The 14583-nt window shown below is 41.7% G+C and overlaps 1 protein-coding gene across 1 annotated transcript in view; it reads right to left on the bottom strand.

Moving 5' to 3' along the window:
* LOC140896499 (plasmanylethanolamine desaturase 1-like) overlaps positions 1-14583 on the bottom strand; it is a 77503-nt gene that overhangs the window by 31454 nt on the left and 31466 nt on the right. Inside the window, exon 3 of the mRNA XM_073308424.1 lies at positions 4480-4599. Within this exon, the coding sequence (XP_073164525.1) occupies positions 4480-4599 (120 nt within the window). The remainder of the gene's footprint in view (positions 1-4479; positions 4600-14583) is intronic.

Genomic DNA, 14583 nt, shown 5'->3' with positions numbered 1-14583 from the left:
TTTATACAGGTATTCCACACATACTAAATAAAATTTACATTTCCATAAGTTAAATTTAGGGCTAAAAAATAAATGGCTGAGTGTCCTTTTAAAGAGCTAAGTAGAATAGAGTACAGTTTAAATGAATAATGCATTTTTTTAAAAATGGAACAAAGTAATATAAGTGGGGCACATTAATTCCCAAGCACATTAAATGTATTGTCATGTAGGTGCCCACTGGGAATAATTTATGCAACTTCTATTAAGAAAATATTTTAAATTTAAATTTGCATATTTTGCTCATTGGGACTAACCTTGCCAGGATCCTTTTTGGAGGTGCCAAGCCCTCTGCTGTGGACTTTATAAAATGTCCACTTAGCAGGAAAAATAATGAAACACATACATGGGTAAAAAGAAAAGGAGTACTTGTGGCACCTTAGAGACTAACCAATTTATTTGAGCATAAGCTTTTGTGAGCTACAGCTGACTTCATCGGACACATACTGCGGAAGTGATCGGATGCATACTGCTTCACTTCCGCAGCATGCATCTGATGAAGTGAGCTGAAGAAGATTCATGTGGACACTCTGCCACGCAGGACAAAAACAGGACATGGCTAGGATTGGAGAGGTAGGGGGTTGGGGAAAAGAGAGAGACACACAGGAGAGGTATATTCCTCTCCAGAAACTACAGAAGGATATACCACTCTGTGACACTCCCACACCCCTCCAAGAGTTCACAGTGTGTTATCAACAGATGGGGTACAGTAAAAAGGGGAATTACAACCAGAATGAGCCAGAAAGGTGATATGGGGATTGTGACCCTAGATATCCATGGATCCCTAGCTTTTTCAGGCTGTGGCCTCCCTATACCCTGATGGACCCCCCCACGCTGGGTGAATGAGCTGACCCAGAAATATTGCATTAGTGAGTTCCACTTCTTGGGTTTGAGAGGAGGGCTCAAAATACTTCACAAAACAGTAAACTTGGAGGTAAGACGTACAAGAAAGCATTTATATAAGGGTTTCCCACTTATTTTAGATGGCTTTAGAAATGTAGATAGTTGGGATGAGCCTCCAAGCTATTCACCTATTAGCAATAATTACAATTGATTTAAAATATCTTAAGACATTCCCATGCTTCACCTACAACACCACTGCCTTCCTATAACTATAAATGTAGATAATTGGAAAGAGATTTAACTAAAAAAAGAAAAACAAATATGAGACCAACAGTGGTCATACTAAAAATACCTTTGGGGAAAAAAATTAAGCCATATATAAACGGGGAAGGACTAGCTGAGATAGATGTCAGGGGAAAGGAAATTCCACATCCAAAGTCTCCGCACACAGCAAAGGCCAACCCAAAAAGCAACAGAGTGGAATTCTAGAGCACAACTAATCAATAAAAAGGAAACTTCAACAAGGCTGTTTTCAATATAGCCAGGGCCTACACCATTAAGGGAATTAGAAACCCAGGGGCCAATTTAAAATTAATCCACCACTTTATAGGCAGCCAATGTAAAGAACAAAAAGATGGAGGGGCATAATATGATTGTTCAAAACAATGAGCAAGGATACTGCTTCAAGCAACAGAGGGGCAAAACTGGAAGGAGTCATGCTATTAGGGAATTAGAGACACAAGCCTCATGGGCAGGGGACTGCAAAGTATTAGAAAGCTAAGACAACCTGCACATATTATGTACAAAGGTTCCCAAATAAGCAAACTCACACACTCACTCATCCCACACATGGCTTTCCACAGTCAGATCAGTGCTTGCTTTAACAATAACTGAGATGAGTTATGTCTCTAATTGGCCTTAGTATTAACACTCCTGTATGACCACATAAAATCACTGTACAGGCAATGAAATTCCAGGCAACCTCAGAGGCTTTTGTAGTTTATATTTTTTTAAATCATGGTTATCCTTTTAAGAGCTTCCTAAAGCAAGAGGCCATATTAAACTCCTAGTAGCACTAAACCAATTGTTCTATAAAGTCAAGTAGAATTACGATGGCACATCAGTTCCACTACAGCTAAAGACTAGGTGGACTTTCCAGTACAAATCCTTTATTAGTGCTTCAATCATTTCAAAACAAGTCAGTTGTTTTACAGCTTATTTCCTAGGGAGTATTGCCAATTTCTAAGGGAAGTGGGTGGGAAGGACACTTTTAAACAACTTGGAAAAGCTGGTGATGAGCAGTATAAGTAAGGGCAGGTCTACACTACCGCTTAAGTCGATCTAACTTATGTTGCTCACGGGTATGAAAAAGCCCCTCCCTGCCTGAGAAACGCAAGTTTCACACTGTCCACACCGCTTTCCCACTGACATAGCTTCTGTTTCTCACCGAGGTGGAGTAATTATGCTAATGGCAGAGCGTTCTCCCATTGGCATAGTGCGTCTTCACCAGACATGCTACAGCAACGCAGCTGCATCGATGCAGCTGTGCCGATGTAGCGCTGTAGTGTAGACTTGCCCTCAGTGACATGTAATGCGACTCCAAATACCACTGCACTCAACTGCATTACATGAGACCGAGTGAGTAATCAGTGTCAATTACAGATTGAATAGGAAAAATTCATTTTTAATTTATATTTATACGGTTAGGCCCCCTGCACTTGAATCCATGGAGCTGGGCCCCTATGACTGCAGGGAGACCCACCAAAGTCACTGGGGCTCTGCTGCATGGATCAGATTGCAGGATCAGGGCTTTAGTCTCTGAAAGCTAACAAGTGCCTTCAGAATATTTCAGGAAATGAAAACTGGAAATAAAATCAAGAATGCCTTTATAGTTGTTTGAGAATTAGGTGAAGAGAACGCATCTGAGCTGTTAAAATATTTGTATTATGGTTGTGATAATATGTCCATAAGGTATTCATGAGAAAGTACTCTCATATCCGTACTTCTCAAGACTATGCTCTCCCGTGTATAACACTCATGGAGCGTGGCTGGAACAAACTTTTGTACAAGTTCCCCTTGTGAATTAAATTCATACTTGCAGTACAGGAGCACTACATTATCCATAAAGTGCTCCTCTCCCTGCCTCATATACCCAGCACTTGAGAGGCCTTTTGTTGGGTAGAAAGTGAATAGGGATTTCAACTGAATCTGGTCCTAAACTGTTTTTCCACAGCTCAATTGGCTGAACAACCTACCATTGCAATTGCAAAGCCAGTCGGCTTCACTAGAGAGGAATAGCTACTGCTCTAAATGGACACCTGAAATGAAATCTGTATAGCACCCTGAGAATGCCTATGTTTGTACGTCAGGTTCTCATTTACAGTTGAGGCATTAAAATAGACTTTGAGGTTGATTGGTTCTTCTAGACCAGTGGAATTAGGCACTCTAAGTACCTTAGTATTTGGAGTATGACAGTGCAGACAGTACAGATGGCAAAACAATTAATATAGATACAAATAAATTATAATAAACCAATTCTTTTTATTTTTCAGTGGAAGTTTTGAGTTTGTGTTACTACAGACAGACTTGCCATAAATTTGTTGCTACATTTATATTTAATATGTTTAAAAGAGGGATGAAATAGACTTTAGAAATGCTGGTGAAATATTTATAAAACCACAAAGAAACTATGTAACTGGAAGAGAGGAAAATAACATAGCTCACACATGTTATTAAATATACAAGTCTACCTTTTAACCTGACAGTTTCCCAATTGAGTACACTGCCAGCATGCAATTGAGTACACTGCCAGCATGTCACAGATCTGCAACACCTGAGATGGCAGGGGGGGAAAAGTGATTAAAAGAGGGTGCAATAATGTAATTCTGTCTTTAACATGTTCATCCCAAAATACTCTTGCACATCTGTTCCACACAAAGGCATCCTCTACTACACAAGTTTCTAACAAGTTTCTCCCCTTCATGAAAATATCAGCAAAACACTCTTTCAAGGATTGCACTAAAGTTCAGGATTTCTTCCCTCCTTTTCTCATTATTTCAATATATTCAAGTGCCACAGATGAAAATTTCACAAACCATATGCCACAAAGAGCAACTTAGATGTGGCATTAAAACAATGTCCAGAAAGTCTATAAGCCTGTGGTAATGTCATCTAGTGAATGCTAATTATGGTGGAAAAGACACTGTATAGACACCAATTCATCTGAATAGTAAATGTGATAATAGAATCCACTGATCCTTTCTCAGTGTTTTTATATATACACATACATAAGTTATGCACATAACTGCTTTGCTGATTGGGGCCTATAATTCTATATCCTGCTATTTCAAAAATACAAAACATAGTAGTTTATTCAAATCCTCTGGCCTAGAACAATACTGCTATATTACTGTGTATCGGGGTAGTTGCAGTACCAACCTTAGTTCTGAATTTCTCTACATTTCTGATTTTGCCATTCTTACAGTTAATTAAAAACACATTTACAACAATATCTGCCACATTGCTGCAAAATGTGAAGATTTGAACTGTGCGTATTGATAATTTTAAAATATGCTGAGGGTTAAAAACTGAAATACTTACCTATACCTGCTATTATTTTATAAAGATGATTTGCTGAAAAATGGATTAACAGGAGCAGAAAGTCAACTGTGACCAAGATGATGCAAAGGATAACAGAAATCCATTCTTGCAACCGTTTACCTAAAAAAGAGAAAAAATAAGAAAAAATAAATTTAGTGCAAACTGAATGGAGAGGAGGAAGGAGAAGAACACCGCGGAAGAAAGCGGTGGGAAAGAAGTAAAGGAGGAAAAGAAGAAAAAACTACAAGTATATTACAAACACTATTTGTCCTACTAAAAAACTATTTGTCCTACTACTGTGATTCCTTAATAAATCTTGCCCAGAACATAGATGTTAAAGGTATGCAAGTGACTGGATCAGAAGAAAAAGAAATAACCAATTGCAGTCAGCAAAGTCATCTGCTCAAGGTCTAATGTTTATAATGAGGAAAATAACGCTTGGGTATGGAACCTGACTATCCCAAGGAACTCTCCCATCTTGAAAGCAGTCAACTGCTAGTCTGCATAAAGAAAGGATTAAGCGGAGCTGAAGTTAACCTGTTATTCACTGAGGAGCAAGGTAGTGCTCAAGCAATCCGTCAGAAAACATAAAATAAGGCCTCAGTCTTGCCAAGGGATCCACTGTACTTTTTCTATCTTAGAATCATAGAATATCAGAGTTGGAAGGGACCTCTGGAGGTCATCTAGTCCAACCCCCTGCCCAGAGCAGGACCAATCCCCAACTAAATCATCCCAGCCAGGGCTTTGTCAAGCCTGACCTTAAAAACTTCTAAGGAAGGGGATTCCACCACCTCCCTAGGTAACGCATTCCAGTGTTTCACCACCCTCCTAGTGAAAAAGTTTTTCCTAATATCCAACCTAAATCTCCCCCACTGCAACTTGAGACCATTACTCCTTGTCCTATCATTTGCTATCACTGAGAATAGTCTAGATCCATCCTCTTTGGATCCACCTTTCAGGTAGTTGAAAGCAGCTATCAAATCCCCCCTCACTCTTCTCTTCTGTAGACTAAACAATCCCAGTTCCCTCAGCCTCTCCTCATAAATCATGTGTTCCAGACCCCTAATCATTTTTGTTGCCTTTCGCTGGACTCTCTCTCCAATTTTTCCACATCCTCCTTGTAGTGTGGGGCCCAAAACTGGACACAGTACTCCAGATGAGGCCTCACCAATGTCGAATAGAGGGGAACGATCACGTCCCTCAATCTGCTGGCAATGCCCGTACTTATACATCCGAAAATGCCATTGGCCTTCTTGACAACAAGGGCACACTGTTGACTCATATCCAGCTTCTCGTCCACTGTCACCCCTAGGTCCTTCTCTGCAGAACTGCTGCCTCACCATTCGGTCCCTAGTCTATAGCGGAGCATTGGATTCTTCCATCCTAAGTGCAGGACTCTGCACTTGTCCTCCTTGAACCTTATCAGAATTCTTTTGGCCCAATCCTCCAATTTGTCTAGGTCCCTCTGTATCCTATCCCTACCCTCCAGCGTATCTACCTCTCCTCCCAGTTTAGTGTCATTTGCAAACTTGCTGAGGCTGCAATCCACACCATCCTCCAGATCATTTATGAAGATATTGAACAAAACCGGCCCCAGGACCGACCCTTGGGGCACTCCGCTAGATACCGGCTGCCAACTAGACATGGAGCCATTGATCACTACCCGTTGAGCCCGACAATCTAGCCAACTTTCTACCCACCTTGTAGTGCATCCATCCAGCCCATAGTTCTTTAACTTGCTGACAAGAATACTGTGGGAGACCATGTCAAAAGCTTTGCTAAAGTCAAGGAATAACACGTCCACTGCTTTCCCTTCATCCACAGAACCAGTTATCTCATCATAGAAGGCAATTAGATTAGTCAGGCATGACTTGCCCTTGGTGAATCCATGCTGACTGTTCCTGATCACTTTCCTCTCATCTAAGTGCTTCAGAATTGATTCCTTGAGGACCTGCTCCATGATTTTTCCGGGGACTGAGGTGAGGCTGACTGGCCTGTAGTTCCCAGGATCCTCCTTCTTCCCTTTTTTAAAGATTGGCATTACATTAGCCTTTTTCCAGTCTTCCGGGATTTCCCCTGATCGCCATGAGTTTTCAAAGATAATGGCCAATGGCTCTGCAATCACATCACCAATTCCTTTAGCACTCTCGGATGCAACGCATCCAGCCCCATGGACTTGTGCACATCCAGCTTTTCTAAATAGTCCCAAACCACTTCTTTCTTCACAGAGGGCTGGCCACCTCCTCCCCATGCTGTGCTGCCCAGTGCAGTAGTCTGGGAGCTGACCTTGTTCATGAAGAGAGAGGCAAAAAAGGCATTGAGTACATTAGCTTTTTCCACATCCTCTGTCACTAGGTTGTCACCCTCATTCAGTAAGGGGCCCACACTTTCCTCGGCTTTCTTCTTATTGCTAACATACCTGAAGAAACCCTTCTTGTTACTCTTAACATCTCTCGCTAGCTGCAAATCCAGGTGTGATTTAGCCTTCCTGATTTCACTCCTACATGCCCGAGCAATATTTTTATACTCACCCCTGGTCATTTGTCCAATCTTCCACTTCTTGTAAGCCTCTTTTTTGTGTTTAAGATCAGCAAGGATTTCACTGTTAAGCCAAGCTGGTCGCCTGCCATATTTACTATTCTTTCTACACATCGGGATGGTTTGTCCCTGTAACCACAATAAGGATTCTTTAAAATACAGCCAGCTCTCCTGGACTCCTTTCTCCCTCATGTTATTCTCCCAGGGGATCCTGCCCATCAGTTCCCGGAGGGAGTCAAAGTCTGCTTTTCTGAAGTCCAGGGTCCATATTCTGCTGCTTTCCTTTCTTCCTTGTGTCAGGATCCTGAACTCGACCATCTCGTGGTCACTGCCTCCCAGGTTCCCATCCACTTTTGCTTCCCCTACTAATTCTTCCCAGTTTGTGAGCAGCAGGTCAAGAAGAGCTCCACCCCAGTTGGTTCCTCCAGCACTTGCACCAGGAAATTGTCCCCTACATTTTCCAAAAACTTCCTGGATTGTCTGTGCACCGCTGTATTGCTCTCCCAGCAGATATCAGGATGATTGAAGTCGCCCATGAGAACCAGGGCGTGCGATCTAGTAGCTTCTGCGAGTTGCCGGAAGAAAGCCTCGTCCACCTCATCCCCCTGGTCCGGTGGTCTACAGCAGACTCCCACCACGACATCACCCTTGTTGCTCACGCTTCTAAACTTAATCCAGAGACTCTCAGGTTTTTCTGCAGTTTCATACTTGAGCTCTGAGCAGTCATACTGCTCCCTTACATACAATGCAACTCCCCCACCTTTTCTGGCCTCCCTGTCCTTCCTGAACAGTTTATACCCATCCACGACAGTACTCCAGTCATGCGAGTTATCCCACCCTGTCTCTGTTATTCCAATCACATCATAATTCCTTGACTTTGCCAGGACCTCCAGTTCTCCCTGCTTGTTTCCCAGGCTTTGTGCATTTGTATATAGGCACTTGAGATAACCCGCTGATCGCCCCTCATTCTCAGTATGAGGCAGGAGCCCTCCCCTCTCACACGCTCCTGCTCGTGCTCCCTCCCGGTATCCCGCTTCCCCACCTACCTCAGGGCTTTGGTCTCCTTCCCCCGGTGAACCTAGTTTAAAGCCCTCCTCACTAGCCCTCTTCTCAATATGTGAGGTATTTTCCAAGAAGCTGAGAGAAGAGAGACATCTTGTTACTTTGGTCCATTAGACCTTAAGAACCCCTCATAAAAAAAGTGGACTAGCCTCTGCCTTCCGTTTATCATCTCTCTAAGGAGGTCATGGGAGGAAAGTGCTAGGACTTATTCATTAAAATTGTGTTTTCTAAGTTTTCTACTCCTTTTAAATAATATAAATCCTAAATAAATAAAATGTAGCATGGAAGACGGTGCATCAGGTGCAAACCTAAGTGTCAATGTCACCCACACATGGGGTCTTCTGCAGTGTCATGGTACCAAATCTTGTCCTGCCACAGTTTAGTAACGCCTCAGATTACCTACAGCAGAGGCAAGTGCCACAAGCTTCAGCTGTAAAGGCTCTAACACAGTGGTGGGCAACTTGTGGTCCATCAGGATAATCCGCTGGTGGGCCACCAAACAGTTTGTTTACGTTTGCATGGCCGCCCGTAGTGCCCAGTGGCTGCGGTTTGCCATTCCTGGCCAATGAGAGCTGTGGGAAGCAGCGGCCAGCATGTCCCTGCGACCTGCGCTGTTTCCCGCAGCTCCCATTGGCTAGGAACGGTGAAGTGCGGCCACTGGGAGCTGCGGGCAGCTGTGCAAATGTAAACAAACTGTCTGGCAGCCCACCAGTGGATTACCATGATGGGCCGCAGGCTGCCTACCACTGCTCTAGCACCCGGCTGACCCCAATATACACTCTTCCACTGCCTTCAACTCAACGTTCTGCCCTGGGCCACAGACATCCTACTTCTGAGATTCACTTCTCCCACCTGGCCTCCTAACGGCCAAAGAATCTCCTCCTGGGTTTATGGCCCATCTTCCTCCTCAGCTGGAGGTTTAGAGCAGCAGAACAACCACCATTAGCAGGCTCCCCATACTGCTGTCTGCTGACCAGACACTGCTCTTCAGCTCACCAATCCACAAGGAGCCCAACCCTAAACTTCCAAATTCCACCTCTGATACTTCTCCCAAGCCATTCAAGACGACGGAGCTAGCCATATTAAGGCCTGCAGTCAATTTACCTGATTCAAATTACTTAAAGGGGGCACAGACTTTAGAAACTATCCACAGCTGGTGTAAAATCATGTCATCTTTGAACTCAATGAAGCTATCCTGATTTACACCAGCCAACGATCTGGCCCCAGAATTAAATCATCAAAAATCTTAATTCTCAGGCAGACTCAGAGAGAGATGACAAACTGAGGGCAGACGCTAGTCTAATCCTTATAATTCAGGTTATGTAAGGACTAACTGCCTCGACTAACAAAAACATCTCTTCTTGCACCTTCTGAAAAAATCACCACACAGGCTGAGAGTACAGGAAAAGTGAAAGTATTATTAATTAATGACAGTATTGACTTTGAAGAAGCGCACAGAAATTAGTTAACTCTTTTCAGAAGATCTTGCACTGACTTGCTGGAAATGTAATTAGATGGAAATGGTCCAATTAGCCACCTCTCCTTATTACAGTGCCACCAACTGACTCTTTGTAAAACCCTAGTTACTGAATTCAGGCTATATAGTTTTGCTGAATTTAAAGAAGCCTTCATAGAAATTGAGAACTTGATTCTGCTCCCATTGACTTCACTGGTGCATGACTGAGTGTTTTAAGATTGTTCTACGCCAAGTTAAAACGTCAATGTTACAGATATCTATTAAGAAATTTAGAAGCTTTTAATTGCATAAGAACCTACAAGTATAGAAAGCTGGCACCATAAACATCATGCTAAACACAGTGTAGTAGAATCAACCTTCAAATGCATATTACACTAGTTTTTGCATTTGGAATTAAGTTCCAACATCACATATAGCATAATATTAAATCTCACACAGTGTACTATACGCAATTCTCTACTGGCCCAATCTACTAAAATGATTTATGCACAGAAAGTTTAACTGTATAATAGGGAGACTGCTGCACATTTGCTCCTTCACAAAGAACTCTTGTCATGCAAGTCACTGGTATAAATGCTGTTTGGGCAGATTTTAGACTGGTAAGAGATTTAGAATTTTAAAATAAACCCACCTTCTTTCAGTGCAAAAGGACAACAAACACACTAAATGGAATGTATACCATTTCTTGTGCACAAACAAATATATTTTATGGCAATCACATCACAAAAAAACCTCACCAGCATTAAATAAGAGACCTGCCATAACACAGCCTGTTACTCCTCAGAGTATCAGGTAATTAAAATATGATTTTGCCATACTGAAGCACTTTCACCCCCTCGCAGTCAGCAACGCCCTCCCTCCTCACTGTATTCATGGTGTTTGTTTTAACAGATTACCTGCACGCCTGTCAATACGTTGATGAACAAATATAGGAGCATTTATGATTAAGATGCCTCTATTCTTCTACATAAAAATAAATACTTACAAGGAAATGTGTTCAGGTTTGTTTTGGTTTCTGCTCTCTGTTTCGTTCGGGAAAAGCGTAAATAAAATTACTGAAAACATTTTTGTGTTTCCTACTTGCAAATATAGAAAAACTTTTGTTTGAAAGGCCTGATTCTGCAAACGGTCTGCCCTCAAAACTTCCCACTGATATCTTGATTGGATACAAGCTACTCATATGACCATTTATGGCTGTAACAGAAATTCAAGAAACATTGCTAGAATGAGCAGATACCAAAAATATGGAGTTGTTTGTTAGCAAGTAGAATTTATATCAATGAAGAAACTATCTTCCACCATTCTGTACATTTAAGTAAGCTTGAAACATTCAGTAACTATAAAATTAGAACCTGATATTTTCCATTTTATTTTGTCTAAGCACGTGTTTCTCTCTCATTTTAGAGTCTCCACCGATTTTCATAAAGTTTCCAATAAAAATGATTTTGTTGAAGCTACAATAAAACAGGGTCTCAAACCCACAATTTAAAGCACATGAAACAACAAAATTACATGGGATTCCAGTATAGCTGTGAAAAGGGGACTGCACAATTTGCTACCAAGCGCCTTTCTCTCACCCCTCCAATCCTGTACCCTTTTACCCTCAGCATCCACCCTCTCCCCTGTTGAAATCAAGAATGCAGAGTAGATATTAAAATTAACTAATACAGTAAGTGAACTGAAGAATTAGTGCCAGTCTAGCAAATTAAACAAGGGAATAACATAATTTTCCCCCCCATTTTTTCCTTTTTTATTACCAACAAATTAGAGGGCTCCAGTAGATTTTATCAAATACTGAGCTCTCCACTCTCTTTCTCAAGCTGTATAAATGCCTTGAACTCCCAAAAGAACATCGCCATTCCTTAGCCCCATGTAGTTCTCTTTCATTTACCCACTTCCACAGCACCATTTTCAAAGATTTGTTACAGCCAAAGGGAACAAAGTGGAAATCCTGAAAGGATCTCTGCAGATTTTTCCAGAATTTTTACTCTGCCCCCTCCACCAACTGTCCATAAGACCTCAACTCCCCTGCTGCCTATATCCTTTATGGATGACTCCTAAGATACTTAAAGATTAAAACAAAGGACAAGCCTCACAAGTCTTCCACAGAAATGCCAGCCATAATAGTTTAGTCACACTATCTGAACACAAAAGGGAAGCCTTACCTTACCTTTGAAGTTGCAAGCCTTAGTCAAGTCCAGAAAACAGAAGATAGGCACGACAAAAACATTATATAATTTGTTTCATTACCTACACCCATGCAGACTCATGCTATACAATCTGAGCAGACACACTAAATAAAAAAACAGGTCTCATCTATTAAGTTCAATATATTTCATTTAAAAAAAATAGTATTAAGCTATGCTAAAATAAAATTTATAAACATCTTCATGGAGCAACATTGCAAACATGTAGGAAATAAGAAAAATGTCTCTTTAATGCACAAGCCTTTCAAAACTGGGCCCCAAGTGTTGCGAGAGGCTAACTACAATAGATAGCCTGCAGGCTCCTTTAGAACTGTACAGGCACGGAACGTAAAAAAGAACTACAGTGCTTCTATAGCAGCATCAATTCCAATTGAAGCAAAATAATAGGAAAGAGCACAATATTCTACACTTGTATCACAAAAGGCTAAATTTCAAATATTTGTGTACGGTCACTCAGCCAGATGCTAAAAAAAACAGTCATATGTATTTTTTAAATATGATCACATTTTGCAAACTGCAGACTTCTAATTCACATATGTCTAATTGATGGCAATTTTTCCCCCCCGTTTAAGATACCATTTGCTTTGCTTTCAAATGAGCCACAATTTCTAACTATTTCTGTGGTGCATTTTAACCTAAATAAATCTATGCAGGTATACTTTTGTAATCACTTATTTTGCAGTTTACTAACCTCTACTATCAATTGTATATAGATATGAGATTCCTCGGTGCTCTGGCACAGGACTGCTTTCTTTGAGTAGAACTGTGCCTACAGGGCCATCTCTGTAAGGGTTCACCACTGGTAGATGCTGTGGTCATTATGGTCACACAACTACATTGACTGTGCCATACTTAAAGCTTTCTGTATGTGAACGAAGAGCAGATATGTATAGCGATCACAGACTGAGGTGCTCCTAAACAATGGGCCAGTGTCACAACTGGACTGAGATCAGAAGGTAGCATGCAAAGTCATATGGATGGAAGCCTCACTAAAATGACTGGTCAAAACCACCAAGTCCCAGTGTCCTTTATGGAGCCAAACTAAATGCTAGAGATTGCAAGAAACTTCCTAAACTATGAAAGTGCAAAAGTTGCTTAAGATCCAGTCTCCTCCTCTACTGTGTGAGGGAAGAGGGTACGAATTACTTTACAGGAGGAAGCAAAAAGATCACTGAAAGCAGACAGCCTGGGTGAAGGTCCAAGGCACCAAAGGCTGTCTCTGAACCTCAATCTACAGGACAGAGAAGCATTCTCTCTCTCTAAGGCTATGTCTACACTGCAAATTACTTCAGTATAATTTACGTTGCTAAGGGGTGTGAATAATTCACATCCAGAGTGACATAAATTATACCAACCTAAGTGTCTATGTAAACAGTGCTATATCGGCGGGACAGCTTCTTCTGCCGATATAGCTACAACCTCTCACAGAGGCAGGAGTTATTAAGCAGACAGCAGAACTCCCTCTAGTTGGCTTAAAGCATCTTCACCAGAATATCACCTAGTCTGACCTCCTGTATAACACAGGGCACAGAATTTTACTTAGCAATTCCTGCGTTGAGTTCAGCAACTTTTGGATGAACTAGGATATCTTTTAAAAAGGCATCCAGTCTTGAAGTCATGATTTAAAGTGACAAAGAATCAACCACTTCCCTAGGTAAGTTATACCAATGGTTAATTATCCTGCGTTCATGACTGTATGCAGTTCAAAACTATTCTGCTCAGGAGACATACTGAAGTTAATACAGAACAGTCTAATCTGCCAGTTCCAGCTGACTTTGAGAAATAAATTTATACTAAGGAGATAGGGCACAACATACTCCCTTGCATAAGAGCAGGAAGTGATATACTGTCTCATATTGGTGAATGTTACTACCTATTTCTCTCTCAAGATCAATGGTGGGCAACCTGAGGCACGTGGCCCATCAGGATAATCCACTGACGGGTTGCGTGACAGTGTTTACATTGACCATCTGCAGGCACAGCTGCCCGCAGCTCCCAGTGGCCGCGGTTTGCCATTCCCGGCCAATGGGAGTTGCGGGAAGCGGCATGGGCTGCAGGGATGTGCTGGCCGCCGCTTCCCACAAGTCCCATTGGCCGTGAACGGTGAACTGCAGCCACTGGGAGGTGTGGGCGGCCGTGCCTGCCGACAATCAACGTAAACACTGTCTCGCAGCCCGCCAGCGGATTACCCTGACAGGCTGCAGGTTGCCCACCGCTGCTCTAGATTCTTATATCTAACACCACAGGATAGACTTTGATTCCTTAAAATATGTGCCCATTACTGTGTCCGATAGGCATCAGCCACGTAACCCAATACAGAGTGTCAGGTTTGGAAAGAGTACCTTTTCATGTTCATGTACTGGGTGTCACAGTGAGCTGAGACACAAGTAACAAATAACACGCACACACTAACAAATGAAGACCAAGTGACATGATGTACAATACACAATCAAATTCTGTAAATTAATGATAGTGTGTCTAGAATATACTGTACTTGAAAATAAACTAAAATAGGTTTAAAAGCATGAATTTTCAGCCACGTCTTTTAAGATGCCAATTGTATGAGACTACCACTACACAAGATATAACAAATATCTAACAAACCTCTTGTTAATTGATTTACCCACCTTTAATCTTTTAAGGCTAGACAATGCAATGAATAATACATTCAAAAAATATAAACACTTTTCATCCCAAAGTACTTTAGAAACTTTGGTTGTTGTAAAACAGGGGTTCTCAAACTTCATTGCACCATGACCCTTTTGGACAATAAAAATTACTATGCAACCCGAGGAGTGGGGATTGAAGCCTGAGCCAGCC

The sequence above is a fragment of the Lepidochelys kempii genome, chromosome 12 (genome assembly GCF_965140265.1).
Source record: "Lepidochelys kempii isolate rLepKem1 chromosome 12, rLepKem1.hap2, whole genome shotgun sequence".
NCBI lineage: Eukaryota > Metazoa > Chordata > Testudines > Cheloniidae > Lepidochelys > Lepidochelys kempii.
Note: the sequence above shows the minus strand (reverse complement) of the source record. Positions and strands in the feature narration are given on the sequence as shown.